At 36.5% G+C, this 26,665-nt stretch overlaps 1 protein-coding gene across 2 annotated transcripts in view; it reads right to left on the minus strand.

Annotated features, from left to right (window-relative positions):
- Wdr49 (WD repeat domain 49) overlaps positions 1-26,665 on the minus strand; it is a 208,238-nt gene that overhangs the window by 36,528 nt on the left and 145,045 nt on the right. For both annotated transcript variants that reach the window (XM_030252532.1, NM_001370850.1), the window contains 4 exons: positions 24,743-24,904; positions 22,735-22,922; positions 21,786-21,983; positions 13,148-13,329 (listed from right to left, as the gene is read on the minus strand). In XM_030252532.1, coding sequence (XP_030108392.1) covers positions 13,148-13,329; positions 21,786-21,983; positions 22,735-22,922; positions 24,743-24,904 — 730 coding nt within the window. The remainder of the gene's footprint in view (positions 1-13,147; positions 13,330-21,785; positions 21,984-22,734; positions 22,923-24,742; positions 24,905-26,665) is intronic.

Raw genomic sequence — 26,665 nt, forward strand, 5'->3', positions numbered from 1 at the left:
CAGCTCCTTCCCTGACTTTCTTCAGTGGGTAGACTGTGATGTGGTAGAGTACACCTAATAGACCCTTTCTCCTTCAACTTGCTTTCGATTATGGTGTTTCATCACAGCAATAGACAGCCTTACTGAACAAGAGCATAAGCTCCCCAAATATTGCTATCACTAAAGAAAAAATATATGTCTATAATGGTTCTTGATTCTTACTGTATGCCTTTATTTGTTCCCTCGCTGTTTTTCATTTCAAATAGTGTGGTGATTTGAATAAGATCAACCCCAGACTCTTGAGCTTGTAAATACTTGATACCCAGTTGATGATGCTATTTGGCCATTGGGTGGGTTTAGGAGGTGTGGAGTTACTGGAGGAAGTAAATCACTGGAGATGGACTTTGAGGTTTAAAATCTTCCTTCCATCCTCAGTTTCTTCTCTGTTTACTGCTTATGGTTGGAGATATGAGCTCCCAACTGTTTCAGCAGACATTCTTTTCTGCTTGGTGGTGAACTCTTATCATTCTGAGACCATAAGCCAGAAAAAAGAAAAAAAAAAAAAAAGCCTTCATTCTATAAGTTTCCTTGGTCATGATGTTTTATCACAATGATAGAAAAGTAACTAATGCAAATGGTAATTTCTTCTTTCAGAATTCAAGGGAAGGAATGATCTAGTTCTCTGCTTCAGTTACTAACTAAGCGCTAAGACTATCCTGCTAGTCCTTCAAGTTCTCCATTCATCTTTGTCTTTCCAAGGTTTGCATTTAAGACAACTTATCACTACCTACTTACTTCTCACACATGATTTCATGAGATATTTTTATTGCTATGGAAACCAGATGTTCATGTATAAGTAGGGATATAATAGGTAACAATGTATGTTTTTCTAAGAAGAGAACTGGGGTCACTTATGTGAAAATAAAACTTAACTTTAATTTTCTTCAGGTTTCTTTCTTATTCCTTAGTTAGACCTTTTCTGCCCCTCTCCATCTTTCTCACCACAATCCTCTCCTCTAAATCCACTGGCATCTGCAGTTACGCTCTAATCAGAAAGTCTCCTAAAGTCTCTTCATGTTCTCACATATATTTGTTTTTCTTTTGCATTTTTACACAAGTAAAGGAAATATCCTAATTCTCTCCCTGTGTTTAATCACTCATTAAGTCATTGATTAATTGTGATTAAGAAAAAGGAAATATGTTCCAGAAAATATTTTTCAGGAATAAAAATATTTATAAATTCTGCAAAACAAGAGTGAAAAGTTCAACTGACAATTTACAGATGATAAATTTGCTGAAACGGTCCTGGTCACATTCCTGGGAGAATCAAGGGACACAATTAGCAAGTCAATTGTGAGGATGAATTTATAACCATTTTCTTTCAATTACTGCATAATCTCCAAATGGCATTATTATATGCTGTCTCATGACAATAATCTCAATGTTATTATAAGTCAACTGGTTAGAATAAGCAGAATTTTAAAGAGCATAAGCAAAGCAGTTGTTATTGGGTAATTTTGTCCCTTAAAAGCATTCTGCATACTAGAGAAAGCTGAGCTTCCCTGTGTTGGTATTGTCTATGCCTTCAGAAACATACTCAGTGTAGGAAAAACAACTAAGAGAGAGAGAAAAAAAAATAACCTTCAGTTTTAAAGATGATCTGTAAGTTTTCAATATACCAGCAGTATTTTTCATAAAACAAGGAGGGACAGGATGTGGAACAAAATGAGACAGAAATCCAGTAAAAGATAAAAAGTTGGGAACACTGATTTTTTTTTTTTTTAAGATGGTAACCCAATTTGTCACAAAGCAGAGAATACTAGGGTCACAAAATGTTTCACCAGTAAAGTGTACTTGCTACCTGCTGTGAAATCATCTGTATAAGATAGTTATTGACAACCATGCTAATTAAACAAACTAAAAATATATGAATCTTTTTTATTAGCTGGAAAATAAGAATAAGTTCATGCCTCAGAGTCTCTTGGTGTTGAAGCTCAAGAATCTAGCATTAAAAAAAAAATAACAATTTCATCAATGTTTGAGGAGCTTTAGAACAACAGCTTTCTTTTCATAGCTTAGTAATATTTTTCAGTAAACACTTGAAATTTTTTCTGATTTATGTTTTCTCTTAGTTATTTTAATGTTAACCTACACAAACATCAGTAATTCTAGTTAATATGTCTCAATCACGGTCAGAGTTACAGTCAGTTCTAAAAGTGTTGGTAAAGTAGATTTTGTTAGTGGGAGTATCTAAGCAGCCACAAAATAGAGCCAGGACAAGATGGTGTCACCTTAGCCATTTCAGTCTAAAGTCTACTGCATGGTCTCTCACTTGTGTCTCCAGTCTCTCCTTTTGCCTTTCTTTACCTCAGTCTCTCTCCCTCTATCTCACTCCCTGTCAATTATAAATTATATATATGGAAAGCTAAGATATTGGCTGGAATATATAACATTTACTTTGATTATTTTATGGATTAGGAAAAAAGAAGACGTGTGATTTATTTTCTGTGTTGCCTTTAGTTAACAAATATCTTCATCTATGAATTGTGTTGGTAGGGAACACCTTACACTAAGTAAAGTGTTTCAGTTCTCTGCTTGCACATATTGGCAATGTTCTATTTCTAAATTGGAAATGTCCTTTGCCTGAAAATAAATTGCTACTTGACATTCTGGAAAGCTGCAATTCAAAGAGATGGAAGAATAAATACCAAAGTTCAATTCATTATAACAAGATGTTAAAAAGAGAACATTTTTCTTTTGTCTCCATGTCAGCAGAAGAAAGCATGTAAAAGCAAAGTTATCAATTAGAAGTTTTAAGAAAATATCTATCTGCCCTGGTTCCAAAGTAATGTACTAGATTCTTTGTGCTGGCCGACTGCACCAAGCTTTAAACCTGATCTTGTAATGCTGCCCTCATTACCACACTGGGGAAAGAACAGAAACAACAATAGTATTACCAAAGGAGACTGATGGCATTCATGTGTACTTCCACACAGTGAGGCTTACTTTAGATTCCCTTATTTGAGTTTCAATTCATGTTGACCAGTCAAAAAACTGAAAAAAAAAACTTGAAATAACTTTGATGAGTTGGTATCTCATTTGGATATAAACGGGTACCAAACATTCAAATCCATGATCCCTTTGGGGCATGCCACCAAAGAACCCCCAACTGTATGTACTTATATATTAAAATCTCAAGCTTTTTCTGTCTACTAAAAACTATGATTCTACCAGTTTCCATCTCCTTTACCTTTCCATTTCTTAACTTCAACAACTGAAAAACAGATTAGTGATTTGCAGGAAAGAAGGGAGGAGGGGAAGAGAGTTTGTGCTGTGTATGATATTTTATTGGTCAACATGAAAGCCTAATGTCAGCACTCATTTGAAATATGGATATTTTATAGAGTGATTTTCTTATCATTTCAAGCACTATTTAATTCCATATTTGTAATAAGTAGTGAATGAATTTTCATCCCTTCAGCAGAAAATTCAAATCTCTACCAAACTCTGCTTTGTAATTCAACAGGCATTATGGGAGAAGTGCCTTTTGTAGTAGTTTTGTAATGAATCAGTAAGAACCTTCTAAGGAGTGTCACTAGTAAATTATTAGGAAACATAATTCACAAACAATAACAAATTTGTTCCAGAAGATAGGAACAAAGGAACATAGGCAGCAATCCATTTCTCATACCAAAACCAGACACAGAAAAACTACAGATCAATCACTTTAATGAACATACATTCAAAGTCATTACCATAATATTAAGTTAATGCAATAGTATATAAAGAGAAACTATATATTGCAGTCAAGTTGGATTTATTCAAATGTGAAAAGTTTGTTTACCATTTAGAAAACAGTTTATATCATCCATTCACCACTCAACATCATGTTAGAAGTTGTAGCTAATACATATGAAAAAAAAAAGGGAGGCCTCAGCCTCAGGAGCAGCGGAAGCCATCTTGGTTCCGGGACTCCTCCGAACTTAGGAAATTAGTCTGAACAGGTGAGAGGGTGCACCACAGAACCGGACAGCTTCTGGGACAGGCAGAGCCACAGAGCCACTGAGGCATCACCCTTTTCAGGCCACAGACAGCCAGCCACCATCCCGACCAGAGGACAGGTGTTCACCTGGCTGGGAAGCGCTCAGCCTCAGGAGCAGCTGGCACTACCTTGGTTCCGGGACCCCGCCGAACTTAGGAACTTAGTCTGCATAGGTGAGAGTATGCACCACAGAAGCTGACAGCTTCTGGGACCTGCCAAAGCAACACAGCTTCTGGGAAAGGTCCTGTTTTGGGCCTTCTTCTTCGGCCAGAAGGAGGTCCAAACACAAGATATCTGTGCACCATCACTGTAAGAGGAGAGCTTGACAGCAGAGAGTGCTCTGAGCACTGAAACTCAGAGAAGAGAATTTGTCTCCCACGTCTGCTGATAGACTGTAACAGAATCACCAGAAGAACAATCTCTAAACAGAGTCAACTATAACAACTAACTCGAGAGATTACCAGATGGCAAAAGGTAAACAGAGGAATCTTACTAACAGGAACCAAGACCACTCACCATCATCAGAACCAAGCACTCCCACTTCGCCCAGTCCAGGGCACCCCAACACACCCGAAAACTTAGACCCATATTTAAAACCATATCTCATGATGATGGTAGAGGACATCAAGAAGGACTTTAATAACTCACTTAAAGAAATACAGGAGAACACTGCTAAAGAGTTACAAGTCCTTAAAGAAAAACAGGAAAACACAATCAAACAGGTAGAAGTGCTAACAGAAAAAGAGGAAAACACATCCAAACAGGTGATGGAAATGAACAAAACCATACTAGACCTAAAAAGGGAAGTAGACACAATAAAGAAAACTCAAAGTGAGACAACACTGGAGATAGATACACTAGGAAAGAAATCTGGAACCATAGATTCGAGCATCAGCAACAGAATACAAGAGATGGAGGAGAGAATATCAGGTGCAGAAGATTCCATAGAGAACATCGGCACAAAAATCAAAGAAAATGGAAAATGCAAAAAGATCCTAACTCAAAATATCCAGGAAATCCAGGACACAATGAGAAGACCAAACCTACGGATAATAGGCGTGGATGAGAATGAAGATTTTCAACTCAAAGGACCAGCAAATATCTTCAACAAAATTATAGAAGAAAACTTCCCAAATCTAAAGAAAGATATGCCCATGAACATACAAGAAGCATACAGAACTCCAAATAGATGGGACCAGAAAAGAAATCCTCCCAACACATAATAATCAGAACAACAAATGCAGTAAATAAAGATAGAATACTAAAAGCAGTAAGGGAAAAAGGTCAAGTAACATATAAAGGCAAGCCAATCAGAATTACACCAGATATTTCACCAGAGACTATGAAAGCCAGAAGAGCCTGGACAGATGTTATACAGACACTAAGAGAACACAAATTCCAGCCAAGGCTATTATACCCAGCCAAACTCTCAATTACCATAGATGGAGAAAGCAAAGTATTCCACGACAAAACCAAATTCACACATTACCTTTCCACGAATCCAGCCCTTCAAAGGATAATAACAGAAAAAAACCAATACAAGGACGGGAACCTCGGCCTAGAAAAAACAAGAAGGTAATCCCTCAACAAACCTAAAAGAAGACAGCCACAAGAACAGAATGCCAACTTTAACAGCAAAAATAAGAGGAACCAACAATTACTTTTCCTTAATATCTCTTAATATCAATGGTCTCAACTCCCCAATAAAAAGACATAGACTAACAAACTGGCTACACAAACAAGACCCAACATTTTGCAGCTTACAGGAAACTCATCTCAGAGAAAAAGATAGACACTACCTCAAAATGAAAGGCTGGAAAACAATTTTCCAAGCAAATGGTATGAAGAAACAAGCTGGAGTGGCCAACCTAATATCTGATAAAATTGACTTTCAACCCAAAGTCATCAAAAAAGACAAGGAGGGGCACTTCATTCTCATCAAAGGTAAAATCCTCCAAAAGGAACTATCAATTCTGAATATCTATGCTCCAAATACAAGGGCAGCCACATTCATTAAAGAAACTTTAGTAAATCTCAAAGCACACATTGCACCTCACACAATAATAGTGGGAGACTTCAACACACCACTTTCACCAATGGACAGATCATGGAAACAGAAACTAAACAGGGACACAGTGAAACTAACAGAAGTTATGAAACAAATGGATCTGACAGATATCTACAGAACATTTTATCCTAAAACAAAAGGATATACCTTCTTCTCAGCACCTCATGGTACCTTCTCCAAAATTGACCACAAAATAGGTCACAAAACAGGCCTCAACAGATAAAAAAATATTGAAATTGTCCCATGTGTCCTATCAGATCACCATGCACTAAGGCTGATCTTCAATAACAAAATAAATAATAGAATGCCAACATTCACGTGGAAACTGAACAACACTCTTCTCAATGATACCTTGGTCAAGGAAGGAATAAAGAAAGAAATTAAGGACTTCTTAGAGTTCAATGAAAATGAAGCCACTTTATACCCAAACTTATGGGACACAATGAAAGCATTTCTAAGAGGGAAACTCATAGCTCTGAGTGCCTCCAAAAAGAAACTAGAGAGAGCATACATTAGCAGCTTGACAACACACCTAAAAGCTCTAGAACAAAAGGAAGCAAACTCACCCAAGAGGAGTAGACGGCAGGAAATAATCAAGCTCAGGGGTGAAATCAACCAAGTGGAAACAAGAAGAACTATTTAGAGAATCAACCAATCGAGGAGCTGGTTCTTTGAGAAAAATCAACAAGATAGACAAACCCTTAGCCAGACTCACTAGAGAGCACAGGGAAAGCATTCTAATTAACAAAATCAGAAATGAAAGGGAGACATAACAAGAGATCCTGAAGAAATCCAAAACACCATCAGATCCTTCTACAAAAGGCTATACTCGACAAAACTGGAGAGCCTGGATGAAATGGAGACGTTTCTAGACAGATACCAGGTACCAAAGTTGAATCACGATCAGGTTAATGATCTAAACAGTCCTATATCCCCTAAAGAAATAGAAGCAGTCATTAATAGGCTCCCAACCAAAAAAAGCCCAGGACCAGATGGGTTTAGTGCAGAGTTCTATCACTCCTTCAAAGAAAATCTAATCCCAGTTCTTCACAAACTATTCCACAAAATAGAAACAGAAGGTACTCTACCCAACTCATTATATGAAGCCACAATTACTCTGATAGCTAAACCACAAAAAGACCCCACAAAGATAGAGAACTTCAGAACAATATCCCTTATGAATATTGATGCAAAAATCCTCAATAAAGTTCTTGCTACCCGAATCCAAGAACACATCAAAACAATCATCCATCCTGACCAAGTAGGTTTCATCCCAGGGATGCAGGGATGGTTCAATATACAAAAATCCATCAACGTAATCCAGTATATAAACAAACTCAAAGACAAGAACCACATGATCATCTTGTTAGATGCTGAGAAAGTATTTGACAAAATCCAACACCCATTCATGATAAAAGTCTTGGAAAGATCAGGAATTCAAGGCCCATACCTAAACATGATAAAAGCAATCTACAGCAAACCAGTAGCCAGCATCAAAGTAAATGGTGAGAAGCTTGAAGCAATCCCACTAAAATCAGGGAATAGAAAAGGCTGTCCACTCTCTCCCTACCTATTCAACATTAGCCACAGCAATTAGACAACAAAAGGAGATCAAGGGGATACAAATTGGAAAGGAAGAAGTCACAATATCACTTTTTGCAGATGATATGATAGTATATATAAGTGACCCTAAAAATTCCACCAGAGAACTCCTAAGTCTGATAAACAGCTTCACTGAAGTAGCTGGATATAAAATTAACTCAAACAAGTCAATGGCCTTTCTCTACACAAAGGATAAAACAGGCTGAGAAAGAAATTAGGGAAACAACACCCTTCTCAATAGCCACAAATAATATAAAATACCTAGGCGTGACTCTAAGGAAGAGAAAGATCTGTATGACAAGAACTTCATGTCTCTGAAGAAAGAAATTAAAGAAGATCTCAGAAGATGGAAAGATCTCCCATGCTCATGGATTGGCAGGATCAATATAGTAAAAATGGCTATCTTGCCAAAAGCAATCTACAGATTCAATGCAATCCCCATCAAAATTCAAACTCAATTCTTCAACGAATTAGAAAGGGCAATCGGCAGATTCATCTGGAATAACAAAAAACCTAAGATAGCAAAAACTCTTCTCAAGGATAAAAGAACCTCTGGTGGAATCACCATGACCGACCTAAAGCTGTACTACAGAGCAATTGTGATAAAAACTGCATGGTACTGGTATAGTGACAGACAAGTAGACCAATGGAACAGAATTGAAGACCCAGAGATGAACCCACACACCTATGGTCACTTGATCTTTGACAAGGGAGCTAAAACCATCCAGTGGAAAAAAGACAGCATTTTCAACAAATGGTGCTGGCACAACTGGCTGTTATCATGTAGAAGATTGGGAATTGATCCATTACTATCTCCTTGTACTAAGGTCAAATCTAAGTGGATTGAGGAACTCCACATAAAACCAGAGACACTGAAACTTATAGAGGAGAAAGCAGGGAAAAGCCTCGAAGATATGGGTACAGGGAAAAATTCCTGAATAGAACAGCAATGGCTTGGGCTGTAAGATCGAGAATCAATAAATGGGACCTCATAAAATTGCAAAGCTTCTGCAAGAGAAAAGACACCGTCAATAAGACAAAAAGACCACCAACAGATTGGGAAAGGAACTTTACCTATCCCAAATCGGACAGGGGACTAATATCCAATATATATAAAGAACTCAAGAAGGTAGACTCCATAAAATCAAATAACCCCATTAAAAATGGGGCTCAGAACTGAACAAAGAGTTCTCACCCGAGGAATACTGAATGACAGAGAAGCACCTGAAAAAATGTTCAACATCCTTAATCATCAGGGAAATGCAAATCAAAACAGCCCTGAGATTCCACCTCACACCAGTCAGAATGGCTAAGATCAAAAATTCAGGTGACAGCAGATGCTGGCGAGGATGTTGAGAAAGAGGAACACTCCTCCATTGTTGGTGGGATTGCAAGCTTGTACAACCACTCTGGAAATCAGTCTGGCGGTTCCTCAGAAAATTGGATATAGTACTACCAGAAGATCCAGCAATACCTCTTCTGGGCATATATCCAGAAGATGCCCCAACTGGTAAGAAGGACACATGCTCCACTATGTTCATAGCAGCCTCATTTATAATAGCCAGAAGCTGGAAAGAACCCAGATGCCCCTCAACAGAGGAATGGATACAGAAAATGTGGTACATTTACACAATGGAATACTACTCAGCTATTAAAAGGAATGAATTTTTGAAATTCCTAGGCAAATGGATGGACCTGGAGGGCATCATCCTGAGTGAGGTAACCCAATCACAAAAGAACTCTTACAATATGTACTCACTGATAAGTGGATATTAGTCCAGAAACTTAGGATACCCAAGATAAAAGATACAATTTGCTAAACACACTAAACTCAAGAGAACGAAGACCAAAGTGTGGACACTTTGCCTCTTCTTAGAACTGGGAACAAAACACCTATGGAAGGAGTTACAGAGACAAAATTTGGAAGAGTGACGAAAGGATGGACCATGTAGTGATTGCCATATCCAGAGATCCATCCCATAATCAGCTTCCAAACGCTGACACCATTGCATACACTAGCAAGTTTTTGCTGAAAGGACCCAGATATAGCTGTCTCTTGTGAGACTATGCCATGGCCTAGCAAACACAGAAGTGGATGCTCACAGTCAGCTATTGAATGGACCACAGGGCCCCCAATGGGGGAACTAGAGAAAGCACCCAAGGAACTAAAGGGAACTGCAACCCTAAAGGTGGAACAACAATATGAACTATGCAGTACCCCGGAGCTCTTGTCTCTAGCTGCATATGTATCAAAAGATGGCCTAGTCGGCCATCACTGCAAAGAGAAGCCCATTGGACTTGCAAACTTTATATGCCCCAGTACAGGGGAACGCCAGGGCCAAAAAGGGGGAGTGGGTGGGTAGGGAAGTTGGGGGGTTATGGGGGACTTTTGGTATAGCATTGGAAATGTAAATGAGCTAAATTCCTAATAAAAATGGGAAAAAAAAGGAAGGGAAAATAGGCACAGATTGCAGAAAAAGTTATCATAATAGTTTTGCTTAAAAACAATATTATTATCTATGGAAAAATAAAAAGTCAAAAATACTTTTGGAATTATTAATATTATTTAAATGTAATATTAATATATAATACCTATCATATAACTTTATTTTGAATTAATTATTGATTTAATTAATATTAGTAAATATTATAGTAAGACTTCATAGTACAAATTTTTATCAAAAATTATTACATACTATCCACAAACAAATGAAATTTGAAGTACACCATTTATCTTAATATAAGCATGAAAATAATCAAGTATAATACAACAAACCACACAAGAAGATACTATATTAGGAAAACTATGAAACTCTAAGGAAAGAATTTTTTTAAAAAGACCTATACCAATAGAAAGACACTGTTGTATAGCAGTTTCCTCTAATTGAAATATTCCCTCCACTGGAAATGGGCACGGCCCAAGAGACTGTAGAGTAATAAAAGGTCTTATCCTAGAAAGTAAAAATTTTCAAGATTCTGGAAGCCACCTCCCCAACTTTATAATAGTAGTAAACAGTGGTCATGTGACTAGTCAAACTGAACAGAGATAGTTCGCCCACGTGGCCAGCTGCCTGCTTGCAGCTTCTATGACTCATTGTCTGTGCTAGCACAGGCTTTTTAAAGATACAGCGACTTTGTTGAATCAACTCTTTTTCTATACCTCTCACCTACACTTCCATTAGTAATCCCAATAAATATTCATCATTTTGCCAAATTGGACTTCTGTTTTATCATTACTTTAGTCTGTGGTAGCTTCACTTTCTGAGAGCCAATGGATATGTATGTGTTGTGTCTCCTCAGGAACAGTCTGTCATATAACAGTCTCAAGTAGAAAGATGTCACTGGTTTGTCCCAAGATGACCTGTATCTTCAATAACAACCATAATTATAATTCTAGAAATTTGTTTTATGGACGTCAACAAACTGACTGAAGTTTTTTATGAAAAGTTGTGAGACCAAGAACAGCCAAGAAAATATGAAGGAACAAAGGAAGAATACTATGAACAAACTCTTTCTTCAATGCTTACTCTACAATTGCAGTAACCCAAACAGCATTATGTTGATGAAAAACAAAGAGAGCTAGATCAATGCAATCAACTAAAGATCAGAAATAGACTTGTACAAATAGAGTGGGATTATGATTTATAATTGTATTCTACATAATTCAACATATAATTATATCTTACATAATTGGCAAATCATGAAGTAAAGACAATATTTTATGATAAATGAATTAATTGTTCATCCATATTACTTAGGAGTAAAGAGAAATGAACCCTCAAGTCTTCAGTAAGTGTTGAGAAATTTTAAATGTGTATCACATAATGAAGGAAGCTAGCCCGAAAGTTGTTCACTATGTCACTTTCAATGGCGTGCCATTATGGAACTGGCATTGCTCAAACGAGAGAGCACTACCAGGTAGTGCCTAAATTCAGCACAGGAATGGTGCATAAGTAAGAAGAGCAGAAAATATATAAGAATCAAGTCCAAAAGAAGTAGCAAAAGATGAGACTTTCAGTGACCTTACATAGATAGAGAAAATTTCTTTAATTCCAGAAAAATGGCATCCATAAATCTGGCTACATTGTGGTCAGGGCACAGTACTCAAAAATAAAACAACCATAGTTCAGCACAATGCAGAGGATACTGCAGCTAAGAATGGAGAATGAAAAGCCCACAGGAATTGTTTAACATAACAAATGAGCTTTAGTCTATGAAGTTTAATGAACAGTGTTAATGTTTATCCATCAATGATAACAACTGTTCAGTATGAACATAAGACAGTGTGAGGGATAGGCTGAAGGATACAGAGGTACTTTTATTACTTTTCCTTGAAATTTTATAAACCAAATATATATGATAAACAGTTCAAAAAGAAAGAATAGAAAGAATCATCTTTTTGTGTATTGCAATTTGTAATTGAATGTGAAATTGTGAAAGCAGGAGTTAAGAGTACAGGAAATAAAACCTAAATAAATACTAAAACTTCCTTGCCTTCAAGAGCAAGTAGACAATAGGAATGGGGTCTTGATGAGTAATATGGAGAAATGATAAATCTGATCAACAGAGTAAGGGTAGAAACTTAAGGAGAGTGTCATAGAATTCAAGTTAAGTTCTTGGAACATGTTTTATTCAAATTCCTTTATATTTTACCAAAGATGGTAGTAAAATCCAACAAATATTCTAAGATGATAGTAAGTGGTGAATAATGGGCAGATGGAATGACAAATAAAAGGATTAACAGTAGGCAGGTGAATAATAAATGACAGGTAAATCAATAAATAGGAATGTACATGACAGTAAAAATAGGAAATTGATTAACAGACAGACAGACAGACAGACAGACAGACAGACAGACAGACAGAGACAAACTGTTACAATGAGAGGGACAATTTCTCATAGTTTGAAGATAGAGTAGAAATAGAAGTGCAAAAGGAATTAGCAAGGGGGAAAATGGCCATGAATTGGAGGTGGAGCAATGAAGAAGGGGAAAGGGGAAAATGATGTAGCTATATTTTAATAAAACATTTAAAACAATTTAAGAAAAAAAGATTAGACAACACAGATTTGAAATGAATACCTGTAATCCTGAAAACAATCAGGAGACTGGGCCAGAAGGATTTTCAATTCAAGAACAATTTGGTTTGCATGACAGGAGCTTGTCAGGGCATCCTTGACAGACATAAAGAGACAGTGGGTGGGGAGAAAGAGATAGATGGAGACAGAGAGTATAAATATGAAGAGAGGTAAAGAATTAAGAATTCAGTGGAGGCAAAAACTACAATATATAAACAACTCAAAGAACATAGCAAAACCATACACAAACACTCAATCTCCAAACCTTAAGAGAAAGTTTGAGGTTAATGGATAGCGACACAGCACCACAAGGGTTTAGGACAAGCTGCATCCAAGTATTATCTAGACTCCACATCCAGGAAATGACTAAAAGTACTTACAGGTGTGTCGAGTTGTCTTCATCTTCCTCAGTAAGTAGAGAATGTTCTGTTGAGTCTAAGCACAACTCCTCTTTAGAAAATAAAGGGTTTACTTTCATTCTTTCCTCTTGATTCTTACTTTCTATTAAATTAGTATCCCGTTCAGGAAGAGAAAAGTGGTTTTCAATATTCCAGTGGCTTGCCTAAAATGGAAATCTATTTTATTTTCATAAAATTTATGTTCATGAAATTTATTTTCATCAAACATTTATGTGACTTTAGCATAAATGAGATTCATGGATATTCTCAAACAAAAATGAGCAAGACCAGTTATTATCTTACTGTTTTGTAAAGGAGATGAGATAGATGTATACAATTTCTGTAAAGGTAGGACATGAGCTATATCATAACCAAGAAACAGAGAGTTTCCAGTGAAATTATTATGAGCCAAAAGAGTTATTTCCATTAGTGCTTTTAATACCTGAAGCAAAAGAAGACTACAAATAATTTTTAAAAAGCTTCTGTCAAAAATTTTACAATCAAATTTTCGACTACTTTCTTTGCACCCAACTTTTTAAAACAAAGCCTCAGAAACAAATCTAGTTATTAAATTTCCCAGGAAAATGACTAGGGTAGTTTTCATGTGCTTTTCCTACAATGATTTATATAACAATGGCTGCCATTCGCATACTTTGTATCTTTCACACTATATTAAATTTATACATATGGGAAATAGACATCCCAGTGAGTTTTTACTAGCACAAAAATAGGTATACCTTGTCCGAAAATATTTTCAATGTAAAAATTTCAGGATAGATGTCTTAATGTCTCTATTGCTGTGATTAAACACCATGACCCAATAGCAGTTGGAAAGGAAAGGGTTTATTTGGCTTACATTTTCTTATTGCTGCTCACCACTGAAGTAGAGACAGGAACTCAAACAGGGTAAGAACCTGGAGGCAGGAGGCTATGGAGGGGTATGATTAAGTTTTCCAAAGAGTTTTATATTGAATTTGGGTCCTCAGTAGGGTGGTATAAGAAGTAGGTTCTAGGCTATTGAGAAACTGTCTGAAAGGAATTAAGACAGTTTTCTGATACCCTGACTGAGATGTCACTAAGCATGAGTAGCCTTTCTTAGCTCTCTGCCTTCCTTTCTCAGCATAAATCTGGCTATTTTGTACCTATCTCCACCAGGCTGAGGACATCTGCCATGAAAAGATACAGTTTGAGAGCTCTAATACACATCTGTGCCATGATATTTGTATTAAATAAACGTCTTTTATAATCATGTACCTAGTTTTGCAAATCACAGACCTGAATACAAAGAATAGACAATAACACTGGGTCTTTGTTTAAAACATTTTTCACCTTTGAATTTTATGTATTACTATTTCTTATTTTGTTTTATTTTTAATTTATTTTTTTACACTCCATATTACATTCTCCACCACCCCCATCCACCCTCCGTCTGCACTGTATCCCACAGTACCTCCCCACCATGTCTCAATGTGGATGCACCCGCCCCCACCCCCACCCCACCTGGGTTAACTCGACTTTTATGTGTTCAGTGAGATATGTGGGTATTGTCTTCAACAAGAAGGCCTTGCCATCAGTTTTGGAGGGCAACCCATGGTCCTGACAATAGCCTGGGTCATTTAGGGGTTTCCATGGATTCCTTGAGCCATCACATCAATCAGATATGACCCATTCCTTGTGCTCGAAGTTTCACTTGGTGGCAAGAGATGCACAGCGGGAGTTTTATCTAAGAAGCTTCTATTACAACTGGGTTACATAGAGCCCTCACAGGTCCTTAGTTTTAGCTGTCCATCTTTGTACTCCCACCCTTACGCACCTCTTTCTTCTCCTCCTCCCCATTTGATCCTCCTATTTCAGTCTCCCATCATAATCCATCCATATATCTCTAGGCTATCTCCACTTCCTTTGCTCTCCCCTAGTCACTTACTCTATGTGGAACCTCTGTAAGCTGTATAGACTGTAGTCTGATTATCAAAGACATAATACCTATGTTCCCATACAAGTGAATACATACCAGTTATCTTTTGAGTTTCTGAGTTATCTCACTCAGAACTACTTTTTCTAGCTCCATCCATTTACCTGCAAATTTTATTTTTTAACAGCAGAGTAATATTCCATTGTGTAATTGTACAACATTTTCTTTTTCCAGTATTTAATGTTTGACATCTAGGCTGTTTCCAATTTTTGGTTATTTTTAATAGAATAACAATGAAGATAATTGAACAAGTAGTAGCATGTAGAGACTCTGCGTATATACCAAAAGTTGGTAAATATGGATCTGGAGGTTGATTGATTTCCAGCTTCCTGAGGAAACACCATACTGATCTCTATGGAGAGTGTATAAGTTTTCACTCACATAAGAAATGGATGATGTTCTATGCCCCAATATAGGGGAATGTCAGTGCAAGGAAATGGGAGTGGGTGGGTTGAGAGCAGGGGGAGGGGAGAGGAGATAGAGGAGTTTTGGAGAGGAAACTAGGAAAGGGGATATAACTTGGAATGTAAATAAATAATATGTCTTATTTTTAAAAGAGAGAAAAAACAAAACAAATAAATCCCAAGGCACTATGTTAAATATGTGATATTATTCAGTCCTTAAAATTAAACTGTGAAATGAGTATTACTATTACTTCCATGTTATTGATGAATAAATTAAACCTCAAAAAGTGAAAGACAAAAAAAGGAAAGGATGAGTATTTCCATTGCTCTCCATCCTTACCAATATAACCTGTCATTTGTTTTATTGATACTGGCTATTCTAATGTGTGTAAGATGAAATCTCAAAGTAGTTAAAAAATTTGTGTTTCCTTAATGAGTAAGAATATTGGACATATCTTTTTATATGTTAAAAATAGATTATTTAGCAGGATTTCCACATACATCTATTGCCTTCCCCAGTTCTACCTGTCTCTTCCCACACTCTCTCCCTATGTCCCTCCTCACCACCTGATCGTTGCGAGTCTAGTCCCCACTTGCTGAGAGTCCATCCAAAAACTAGTTCCATTTCCCTTTCCCAGGAAGGTCTAGGTACCCCACCTCCACCCCTCCTCTTTACCTAACCTCTCTGGGTCTGTGGATTATAACTTGATTATCATTTACTTAATGGTTAATATTCATTTATAACTGAATATATATACAACATTTATGTTTTTGATTCTGGGTTACCTCATTCAGGGTGATTTTTTTTTCTTGTTGCATCCATTTGCCTGAAAATTGCATAGTATGATTTTTTTAAACGACTATATAAATGTGTAATTTTGTTTTTCCATTCTTTTGTTGAGGGATATTTAGGATACTTCTAGTTTCAGGCTATTATGAATAAATCTGCAACAAACATAATCAAGTGTCCTTGTGGTAGGACAGATCATCCTTTAGGTACATGCCCAGGAGTAGCTTAACTGGATCTTGAGTTTGTACTGCTACCAGCAATAGAGGAGTGTTCTCTTTGCTATACAACCCCACCAACATGAGATGTCACTTGTGTTTTGGATCTTAGCCATTCTGTCAGGGTAGGATGGAATCTCAAACTAACTTTGATTTTCATTACTTCTTTTAATTATATTTGAGTTTAAGAATCTTGAGCATGTCTTTTAAGTGTTTCTCGGTCACTTGAGACTCTTCCATTAAAAATTCTGATTGCATCTGTACTCCATTTTTAATTGGATTATTTGGGTTCATTGATACCTAGCTTTCTGACTTCTTCATATATTTTAGATATTTGTCCTCTATTGGAAGTAGGCTTGTTAAAAATCATTCCTATTATGTAGCCTGCCTCTTTGTCATATTGATGGTCCCTTTTGCCTTACTTTTTTTTTTTTTTTTTTTTTTTTTTGGTTTTCATGAAGTTCCACTTAATCGTTGATCAGTGTTCTGTTCACAAAATCCACTCTTGTGCCAATGCACTCAAGGCTATTCCCCACTTTCTCTTCTATCAGGTTCAATGTATCTGGTTTTATGATGATTTATGGTATTTATTACACTTGGAATTTTATGCAGGGTAATAAATATGGGTCTGTTTGCACTCTTCTATATGCAGGCATCCAGTATGAACAACATCATTTGTTCAAGATACTGTCTTTTTTTTCCAGTGTATTTATGGCTTCTTCATGAAAAACCAAGTGCCCATCAGTGTGTGGGTTTGATTCCATTAGTCAATATGTCTATTTTTGTGCAAATAACATAAAGTTTTATTACTATAGATGTGAATTACAACTTGAAATCATGGATATTTAGCATTGTTTTAGCTATTCTGGGTTTGTTGTTGTTGTTGTTGTTGTTGTTGTTGTTGTTTCCCATAAGAAATTAAGGATTGTTCTTTACAGGCCTATAAAGAATTGTGTTGAAACTTTGAGGGCGATTGCATAGACTCTATTAGATTGCTTTGGTAGGATGGACATTTTTACTGTTAATCCTATTGATCCATGAGTATGGGAGATATTTTCCTCTTCCAATATCTTCTTCAATTTCTTTCTTCAAAGACTTGAAGTTTTTCATACAAGGCTTTGCATAATACTTGCATGGTTAGGGTTACCCCAAGATATTTTACATCGTTTGAGGGCTTGAGGCTATTTTGAAAAGTGTTGTTTCCATGATTTCTTTCTTGATAATTAGTCATTTGTAAATAGGAAGGATACTGATTTTTTTGTTTTAGTTAATCTTGTATCCTGCCACTACGTTGAAAGGGTTTATCAGGTCTAGGACATAAAAGGTGAAATTTTTAGAGTCATTTATGTATTTTGTCATCCTATATGCAAATAATAATAATACTTTGACTTGCTTCTTTCCATTTTGTATTCCATTGATCTCCTTCAGTTGTCTTACTGCTTCAACTAAAATTTGAAGCACTATATTGAATAGATAACCTGCCTAGTCTTGTTCCAAATTTTAGTAGAATTGTATTGAGTTTCTCATCTTTAATTTGATGTTGGCTGTAAGCTTGCAGTAAATTGCTTTTATTATGTTAAGGCAATGATAAATCCCTTATCTCCTCAGGATTTTTAGTGTGATGTGGTATTGAATTTTTTAAGACCTTTTCTGTATCTAATGAAATGATCATATTTTTTTCTTCAGTTTGTTTATATGATGGATTGCATTTCCTGATTTTCATATATTAAAACATCTCTGAATTTCTGAGATGAAGCCTACTTGATCATGGTGCATGATCTTTTTGATGTGTTCTGGGATTTAGTTTAAAAATATTTTATTGAGTATTTTTGCCTCTATGTTCCTAAAGCATAGTCTGCAATCCTCTTTCCTTGTTGAGTCTTTATGTGGTTTAGGTATCAGGATAATTGTGGCTTCATAAAAATGAATGGGGCAATGTTCCTTTTGTTTATATTTTGTAGAATAATATGAACAGTATTGTCATTTACTCTTCTTTGAAATACTAAAATCATCTGGCTCTGGGCTTCTTTTCATTGTGAGAATTTAATGACTTTCTATTTCATTGGGGGTTATAGGTAAACTTACATTGTTTATCTCATCTTAACTAAAATTTGTTAAGTGGAATCTACTAAGAAAAATTTTCATTTCTTAGAGATTTTGAAACTTTCAGAAGTACAGGGTTTTAACATATGTCATTATTCTCTGGATTTCCTTGGTATCTGTTGTTATGTCCTCCTTTTCATTTCTAATTTTGTTAATTTTGATGTTTCTATCCATCTTTTAGTTTGTTGTATAAGAATTTCCCTATTTTGTTGATTTTCTTAAAAAAAAACACCTACTCTTTGATTCATTGATTCTCTGTAATGTTCTTTGTTTTTATTTTATTGATTTCAGCCTTCAGATTATTTCTTGCTGTCTACTCCTTGTGGGTGTGCTTACTTCCTCTTGTTCTAGGGCAGTGGGACTCAACTTGTAGGTTCTAACCAACAGAAAACATGTATTTCAAACAATTTTAGGAACACCAAGCAATACATGTATTTATATACTTTATTGTATAGTAAATAAATTTATTTATATACTATATTTGTATATTTCATTGAAGCAGTAGTACGTTAATCTGCTCTGAACTCCCTGAATGGTGCGCACATGTTCCTTACTACCCACCCAAATGTTTTGGATTCAAGAATGAAAGACACACAGGCAGCCTGATTTTTAATATGCCTTAAGCAGCTCAATAGCTGGCCCACCCCCTAACTTTATATGGCTAACACACTCCCCTCTAATCTTATTGAGTTGATATTTACCAAATTTATGTTTCATCTTTGCTGCCCTGAAGCCTGATGGGAAGCCATCCCAGGACTGCTTTCTCACTGTACCTATGTGTTGGCTGTCTCTCCCTCCTGCACCTTTCTGGCGAGGTTCATCTCTTACGCCCTTATCGAAGCAGAATCTCCTTTTCCTCCTTCCTTGGTCCCTTCCCAGATTTCTAAAAGTCCTGCCTCGCTCTCCCTGCCCAGCCATTGGCTGCTTCTGCGGGTAAATTTATTGATCAGTCAAAAAGCAACTGGGGACAGGCTTCCTTTAGTTCACAGTGCAGGAGACAGCAAACAAGTTTTGGGGTGGCATAACTAGCAAAAGAAAACAAGCTGCTATCCTTCATTACTTCAATTTTGCTACTGAGCAAAAATACTGTTCCTAAGACTACTGGAAATATGCATTGTTCCGTGTTCATGACCCACAGGCTTTTTCTGGTGTGCCGTCAAGTTGTTAGTGTGAAGATTTACTAACCCACCTTTTTTATGTAGGCATTACTGCTACATAAAATTTCATTTTAGCACCACATTCATTGTGTTAAGTTTGGTGTACTCTGTTTTCATTTTCACTGAATCCTAAAAAGTCTTTAAACTTTTTAAAATTTCTGTCTTGGATCCATTTTTCATTCAGTAGAGAGTTGATCGAAAGTATTGCTCAGTATCGTAGTCTGGGATATTAGCTCTCATATCTTAGAGTCTGCAATACATCAGTATAAGGCCTTTCGGGCTTCTACAGTCGCCGTTAAGAAGTCAGGTGTAATTGTAATATGCCTGCCTTTATAAGTTACTTGGTCTTTTTTCCTTTGACGCTTTTAATATTCTTTCTTGGTTCCCCATGATTTTAGTGTTCTAATTGCTTTGTGGAGAGGGGACATTCTTTCCTGGTACAATTTATTTAGTGATCAGTATGCTTCTTATATCTTGATAAGCATGGGTCTCTTTAGATTAAGAAATTTTTCCCCCAAGATTTTGATGAAAATAAATTCTGGGCCTTAGAGTTTGAATTCATCTCCTTCTATTTCTGTTATTTTTAGGTTTGGTCTTTTTTTTTTTTTTTAATAGTGTCCCAGGCTTCCTGGATGTTTTATGTCGGCAATTTTTTAGATTTAACCTTTTTTTTTGAACTGATATATCCATTTCTTCTATTATATCTTCTGTGTCTGACATTCTTTCTTCCATCTGTGATATTCTGTTGGTAAAACTTGTCTCTATAATTCCTGTTTGAAATCCTAAATTTTTTATTTCCAGAATTCTGTTTGTGATTTATTATTATTGTTATTATTACTATTAATTATTATTATTGCTTCTATTTCCATTCTCAGATCTTAAATCATTTTATTCATTCCTTCAAATGAGTCTCTTTTTTGCCTTCATTAAAGGATTTATTCATTTCCACCAATAGTTTTGTTTTCTTTGATTTCTTTAAGGGATTTATTTGTTTCCTCTGTAAGCATGACTACCATCTTCATATAGTTGGTTTTAAGATCTTTTTCTTGTGCTTCTGCTACATTAAATTATTCAGGGCCTGCTATGGTAAAATAGCTGGGCTTTAGTGGAGATATACCACCCTCCCTGGCTGTTATTGTGTTCTTATGCATCAAGGGGCATCTACATTTGGAATCATTAGAGGTCTAGTTGCTGATGCCTGGGTTTGTCTTTGTTGGATGGGTGTTTTATTCTTTGATTTTGTTGTTTCCTTGCTGGATTTTTGGAGCATGTGATAGCTATATTTTGACCCTTTTACTGGCCTGCTCAGTTGGTGTGTTCGCAGGAAATGTCTGCTGGTATTCACAGTAATGCCTGCAGGGAGATGGGCTATAGTGAAGAGCAGAGGGAGGAGGATTCGGAGGGGACAGTCTGCGAGATCCACAGGAGATGCAGGCAGAAAAAAGAGAAGCTAAACCTACTATTAGAGACAGCCCTGAGGGATTGGGTCTAGAGGAGCACACAGAGAGGGGGAAGGTTGGCAGGGTGCCTACTTGCTTTGCTGGCTGGAGTTGGCGATGGTTGATCAGGGGATACCTTTTGGAATTAGGTGCTGTGGTACAGTGACTAATGGTGAGAGGAAGGTGAATGGTGATGGCCTGTGTGATCCATGGAAGATATTTGCAGGGTGGGGGGAAGCTGCTGCTGCTGACCTATTGCAGTACAAGCGACAAGAAGCTGGATTTTTCTATTAAAAACCCTGTAATAAATATGTTCCACCATCATGAGTCACCATCTTTCCATGTCTCCTATGCCTTTCCCTTCATGGAGACTGTTGCAGCTAGTAGTAATCAAGAAAAGTAATGACAGAGTTACAGCTACAGAAATGCCCGACGGTTCATTCATATGCTTTAAAGAGCAGGGGACTTTCATGAAAATAAGGTCAAATTTATACTAAATGTCAAGTAAATTCTACAATAGCAAAGAAAGAGTGCGCATACCTGACCAAAGATCAAGGCAGGAGCACTGGAAAGTCCAGTCACACAGACACTGCAGTCTGCAGAGGAGGAGATGATGAGCAGACGACCACAGGACTCACACATCTCCAAGGAACTTATCCGGTCCTCATGAGGTTGAGATGATCTGAGCAAAGGTGGAGGCTGGGTGATTTTGCTCTCAGTGGAATTAGTACAATACTCCTGAGTGGGAAGAAATGCCCTGACATTTAGAAATTCAATATTAAATGAATTGAAATAATACTACTGTTTTAAGAGCCTGATGTGGAAATGGGGGGGGGGGAGGTGCATTTAGAGATGATAACCTAAGATCCATATTAAAGTATTACATATATAGATAGTTGATATATCACCATATAGATGATGGAAAGGAGCCTAGCCACAAAGAGACACGTAATATTGCATTATTTTATGATTTTTTTAAATGGAGCAAGTCATTACTTACTTTTAAAACAACTGACTCAGACTGGTTATAAGTAGCTGAAAGGCCAGCACACTAGATGATATTTAGAATTTGTTTCATTTAAGATGTATCTGAATGTTTATATCCAAACTCTCCCTCTCTCCCTCTCTCCCTCTCTCCCTCTCTCCCTCTCTCCCTCTCTCCCTCTCTCCCTCTCTCCCTCTCTCCCTCTCTCCCTCTCTCCCTCTCCCCCCTCCCTCTCCCTCTCCCTCTCCCTCTGTGCATTTGTGTGGGCATGTGCATGTATATGTGTGTGTTTCAGTTACTTTTAAAAAGTCTCTGCCTCAAACTGATTTCTTTAAAATACTCAGGATGAAGCACTATTTCCATTATCTACAAAACAGATGAGATGTGACTCACATCACTAGCTACCTTTTATAAGATACTTTGCTAAATAAATAAATAAATAAATAAATAAATAAATAAATAAATAAAACTAGTGATGGTACTGTGAGAATATTTTTCATTTACCTCTATGTTCCAGATTTTCAACCATCCATCAGAATCTCCAGTGGCAAGGTATTGATTCAGTTTATCAGTAGACATAATGATGGATCCAACACCAGCATGAGCCAAAAATTCAGCCAGAAGTACTTTCTTAAATGTATCCCAAAACCTGACATAACCAGATGCTCCACATGACACCAGGTTAGCCCCTCCTATTGCATAAGGGAAATCTATTAGGAAAGTACTCCCAGAAATCCCAGAGTGGCTTCTTGCAAGGGCATCCCCAGTGGGGAGCATTTGAGAGTAGAGAGATCAATAGCACTGAAATCTTTCCTGACCCCCATTCTGATTCTCTAAATTATAAAACAGTACTTAATCCTATGATAATCTTTTTGCAATATTAAGCAGAATTTGTGTGGATTATTAATAAGTTATATAAACTATTCCATTAAGTTTGGTTTTCGTTGTTCATTCACTACATTGATATTGTTTGCAATTATGTTAAGTAAAATTAATTTTTTAAATAAATTTATAAAATACTAACTTAAACATTACAGCATTTTTCTGAAAGTATTACACTTATTTTCCATGATAAACCATTGGACATGTACACAAGCGGCAACAACCCTTGTGCATAAGTCTTGGTGCACATATGCCCTATGACTGCACAGATATAGTTTTTTTTATTATTGAGCAAAAAACAATGGATTCTAATTATGAGATCATTTTAAAATTTTTATCCAGATAGTTATTGTATCCCCACATAAAACCATTTTCCTGTTAATAGATATGAAACTATTTATACTTGCCATTTACTTAAAAGTGTTCTTTGAAAGCATTTCTCTGTGGCAAATTTATTACTGGATAATTCTATATACTATTTTACATTTGTTTTACAAGTGTTGGTGATAAACAGTATAGTTAAGGTAGAAGTGGTAGCAGATCTGCTTCAGTAAAAAAATTCTAGAAATCTAACATTAAAACGAATTAGTGATAAGGAATTGAAAGTAATTTTAGGATAATATTTCATAATGTGGGGATTAGTAGATTTTGAAGAATGAATAGTTTTATAATCTGTTTCAAATTCATCTTAAATGTTGCATAAGGGATTTAAAACAATGAGAGGTATAACTTTATTTATGGTGAAAATTTTATATAAATATCATGCAGGTTTTCCGTTTGCAAATTCAATGTGGAAAGTGATTATATAAACTATAGCTCAGATATGCTCATTACTTTCTCCAATCATATAACATTCATGTCTGGATATCTTAGGTTATTCACACATAAAATTAACTATCAAAATATAATTTATATGACAATTCAATGAATCTTCTCTATGTTATATTTTGTAAAGCAAGAAGTAATCTGCATCCAAATATTGCTATTTTGTCCATAAACCAACAGTTATCCCACAATTACTTCTGGGTATCACCAATGTTAGTGACTCCATAAAAAATTCAAATGGGACTCTGACCTATTATATGAAGTATAAATCAAGTGGCAATAATTCTCTGAACATCCCCAAACAATACTGATATGAAGACATGAGCCAGCCAGTCTTTGCAGTGGGATAGGCAATCAGTTCAAACCTCCCCTACTGAGTCATATATCCAACATCCTCAGTGAAGTCCCTCCTCAGTGCAGTCAGATATTATTCCTTTGATACATATGGACCTAAACATTGACTCATGTATTTGCAGCTTATATCTAACTCTGCCTTCTGCCCTTCCCAAACACCTCTTAACACTGATAAAATTTGTTTGCCATATGAAATGGTTGTTTATACAACAACAATTGTTCTCACTCTCATTTCAACATAGACAACAGAGAATTTATTTGGCAGATCTATTTGCCACCCTCACCAGTCGGATCTTTCTGTCCAAGTGTCCCTGACCTTTCATAAACCAGGGCAGACTTGATAGCTATTCAAAGTCAAACACTGCAAGACCTAGTTAATAAACTAGATTGACCTTCCTTTATTGTTTTCTTTATAAAATACAGAAAGGCAAAATGGAAACACATCACTTACCTGTGGCTGCTTTGGTTTTCCTTGCTTCAAGGAAGCAAAGCCTCATAACAGCATTATTACCTTCTGTGTCAATCTTTACATTTCGGGCAGCCTGGGTGGCCTGGTCTGCCACACCATGACTTTCACAGCTTCTCCTGGAATTGAGCTTTTGGGCTTCTACATCTGTGATAAAGAAAAATCCAGGGCTCTTGGTGAGGAGAACTGTCATCTGTTCAAATCAGCATACTTGAACTTCCCATCCTCAGGCAAGATAAGCACCACTCCCATCAAGTCTCACAACATAGAGTCAGCTCCCATCAGGCCTCCAACCAGTCTCTTCTACAAGCTCTACTGGAAAGGTTGTTTGATTTCATTTGTGCTTTGCATATGCCAGGCACACTTCCTGTTTTGAGTTAATTAGAATTTCAAATCATAGTTAATATCACAAACATCCCAATATGTTCAAGATAAATGTTTCTCTGATGGCATGAAATTCTAGTTAATGTTAATCTTTCAAGTATTTAATGAACATGAAATCAAATGAATATATATACATATATATATATATACATATACTTAAATAATGGTCTTTAATGATTCTATTTATTAGTGTGTTACTCTGGAAAAGACATTCATTATGGTAGTTTAATTATATACTTATATTATCTTCAGGCTACATTATGAAAACTGAATATGTTTAGGTCAAAATCTAGTTATAGTTTGCAGATAGTTTTGTAAAAATCCCTACAAAGACACCTATAAACTTTCAAAATGAAAAATATAGTAATGCCTGGTGTGGGGTGATAAGTCTGCTGGTAAACTGCTTGCTACACAGTCAGAGAACCCAAGTCCCATCTGCAAAAGGGCACTGCAGAATGTACTTGTATCCCAAAGCTGGTGATGAGGTGAAGATGGTTCACTAGCCAAAACAAAACACAAAACACATCAGACCAAGGTGGAAGGTGTATGAGGAATAGCAGCTCATGTTCCCCTCTATCCTCCCTTTGTATATGCATACATTTGTACTTGAATACATGGAGAGATGGAGAGGGAGATGGGGAGGGGAAGGGGAGGGGGAGAGGGAGAGGGGGAGAGGGAGAGAGGGAGAGGGAGAGAGGGAGGGGGAGGAGGAGAAGGGGGAAGAGGAGGAGGAGGAGGAGGAGGAAAGGTGAAATAGGAGGAGAGATAAGGAGGAGAATTGTAATAACATCCTTAATGGCTTTTCGAAGCTTGCAATTGTGATTTGAATGAGAATGTCATCTGCTCTCTCAGATGTCTAAATATTTAATTCCCAGTTGGTAATGCTATTTGGACATAGTGTGGTCTTTCGGGATTAACTATGTCACTGGAGACAGACAGGCTTTGAGGGTTAAAACCCACATGCATTCCTGGTTCACTTTCTATTTCATGTTAGCAATTTAAGATGTGAGTGCTCAGATTTATGTTCCCGTCATAGTGCTTATATATTTCTGACCTCAAGAAGCATAAATGTGAATAATCTCCTTCTATACTTTGTCTTTGCCCTGGTGTTTTATTGCACTAGAAAAAACAAAAAAACAAAATAAGTCTTGTTACTTATGTCTTATTTCTCTATGTATGTAATGATAGCCACAGTTAGGAAGCTCTAGATATAAATGGTACTCCCTTGAAGTCAAGGGGAGAGAAAGAGGCATAATTATACCATATCCTTGGAATGTTGGGATGAATCTTAATGACTAGTTCCTTGTACATAATACGGCTCAATGCCTTGTGTCTGCAGTCAGATAATCCCTCAAAATCTTACATTTTTAAATTGGTTTTCATACTCCCAATAAATCACTCTTCAGCTACACACACACACACACACACACACACACACACACACACTCACAGAGAGAGAGAGCACCAAATGGCAAATACTTTAATAAAGTTAAATTTATTCACTGTGAAATTACCTAATTGAGT

Source organism: Mus musculus, chromosome 3 (genome assembly GCF_000001635.26).
Source record: "Mus musculus strain C57BL/6J chromosome 3, GRCm38.p6 C57BL/6J".
In the NCBI taxonomy this organism is placed as follows: Eukaryota; Metazoa; Chordata; class Mammalia; order Rodentia; family Muridae; genus Mus; species Mus musculus.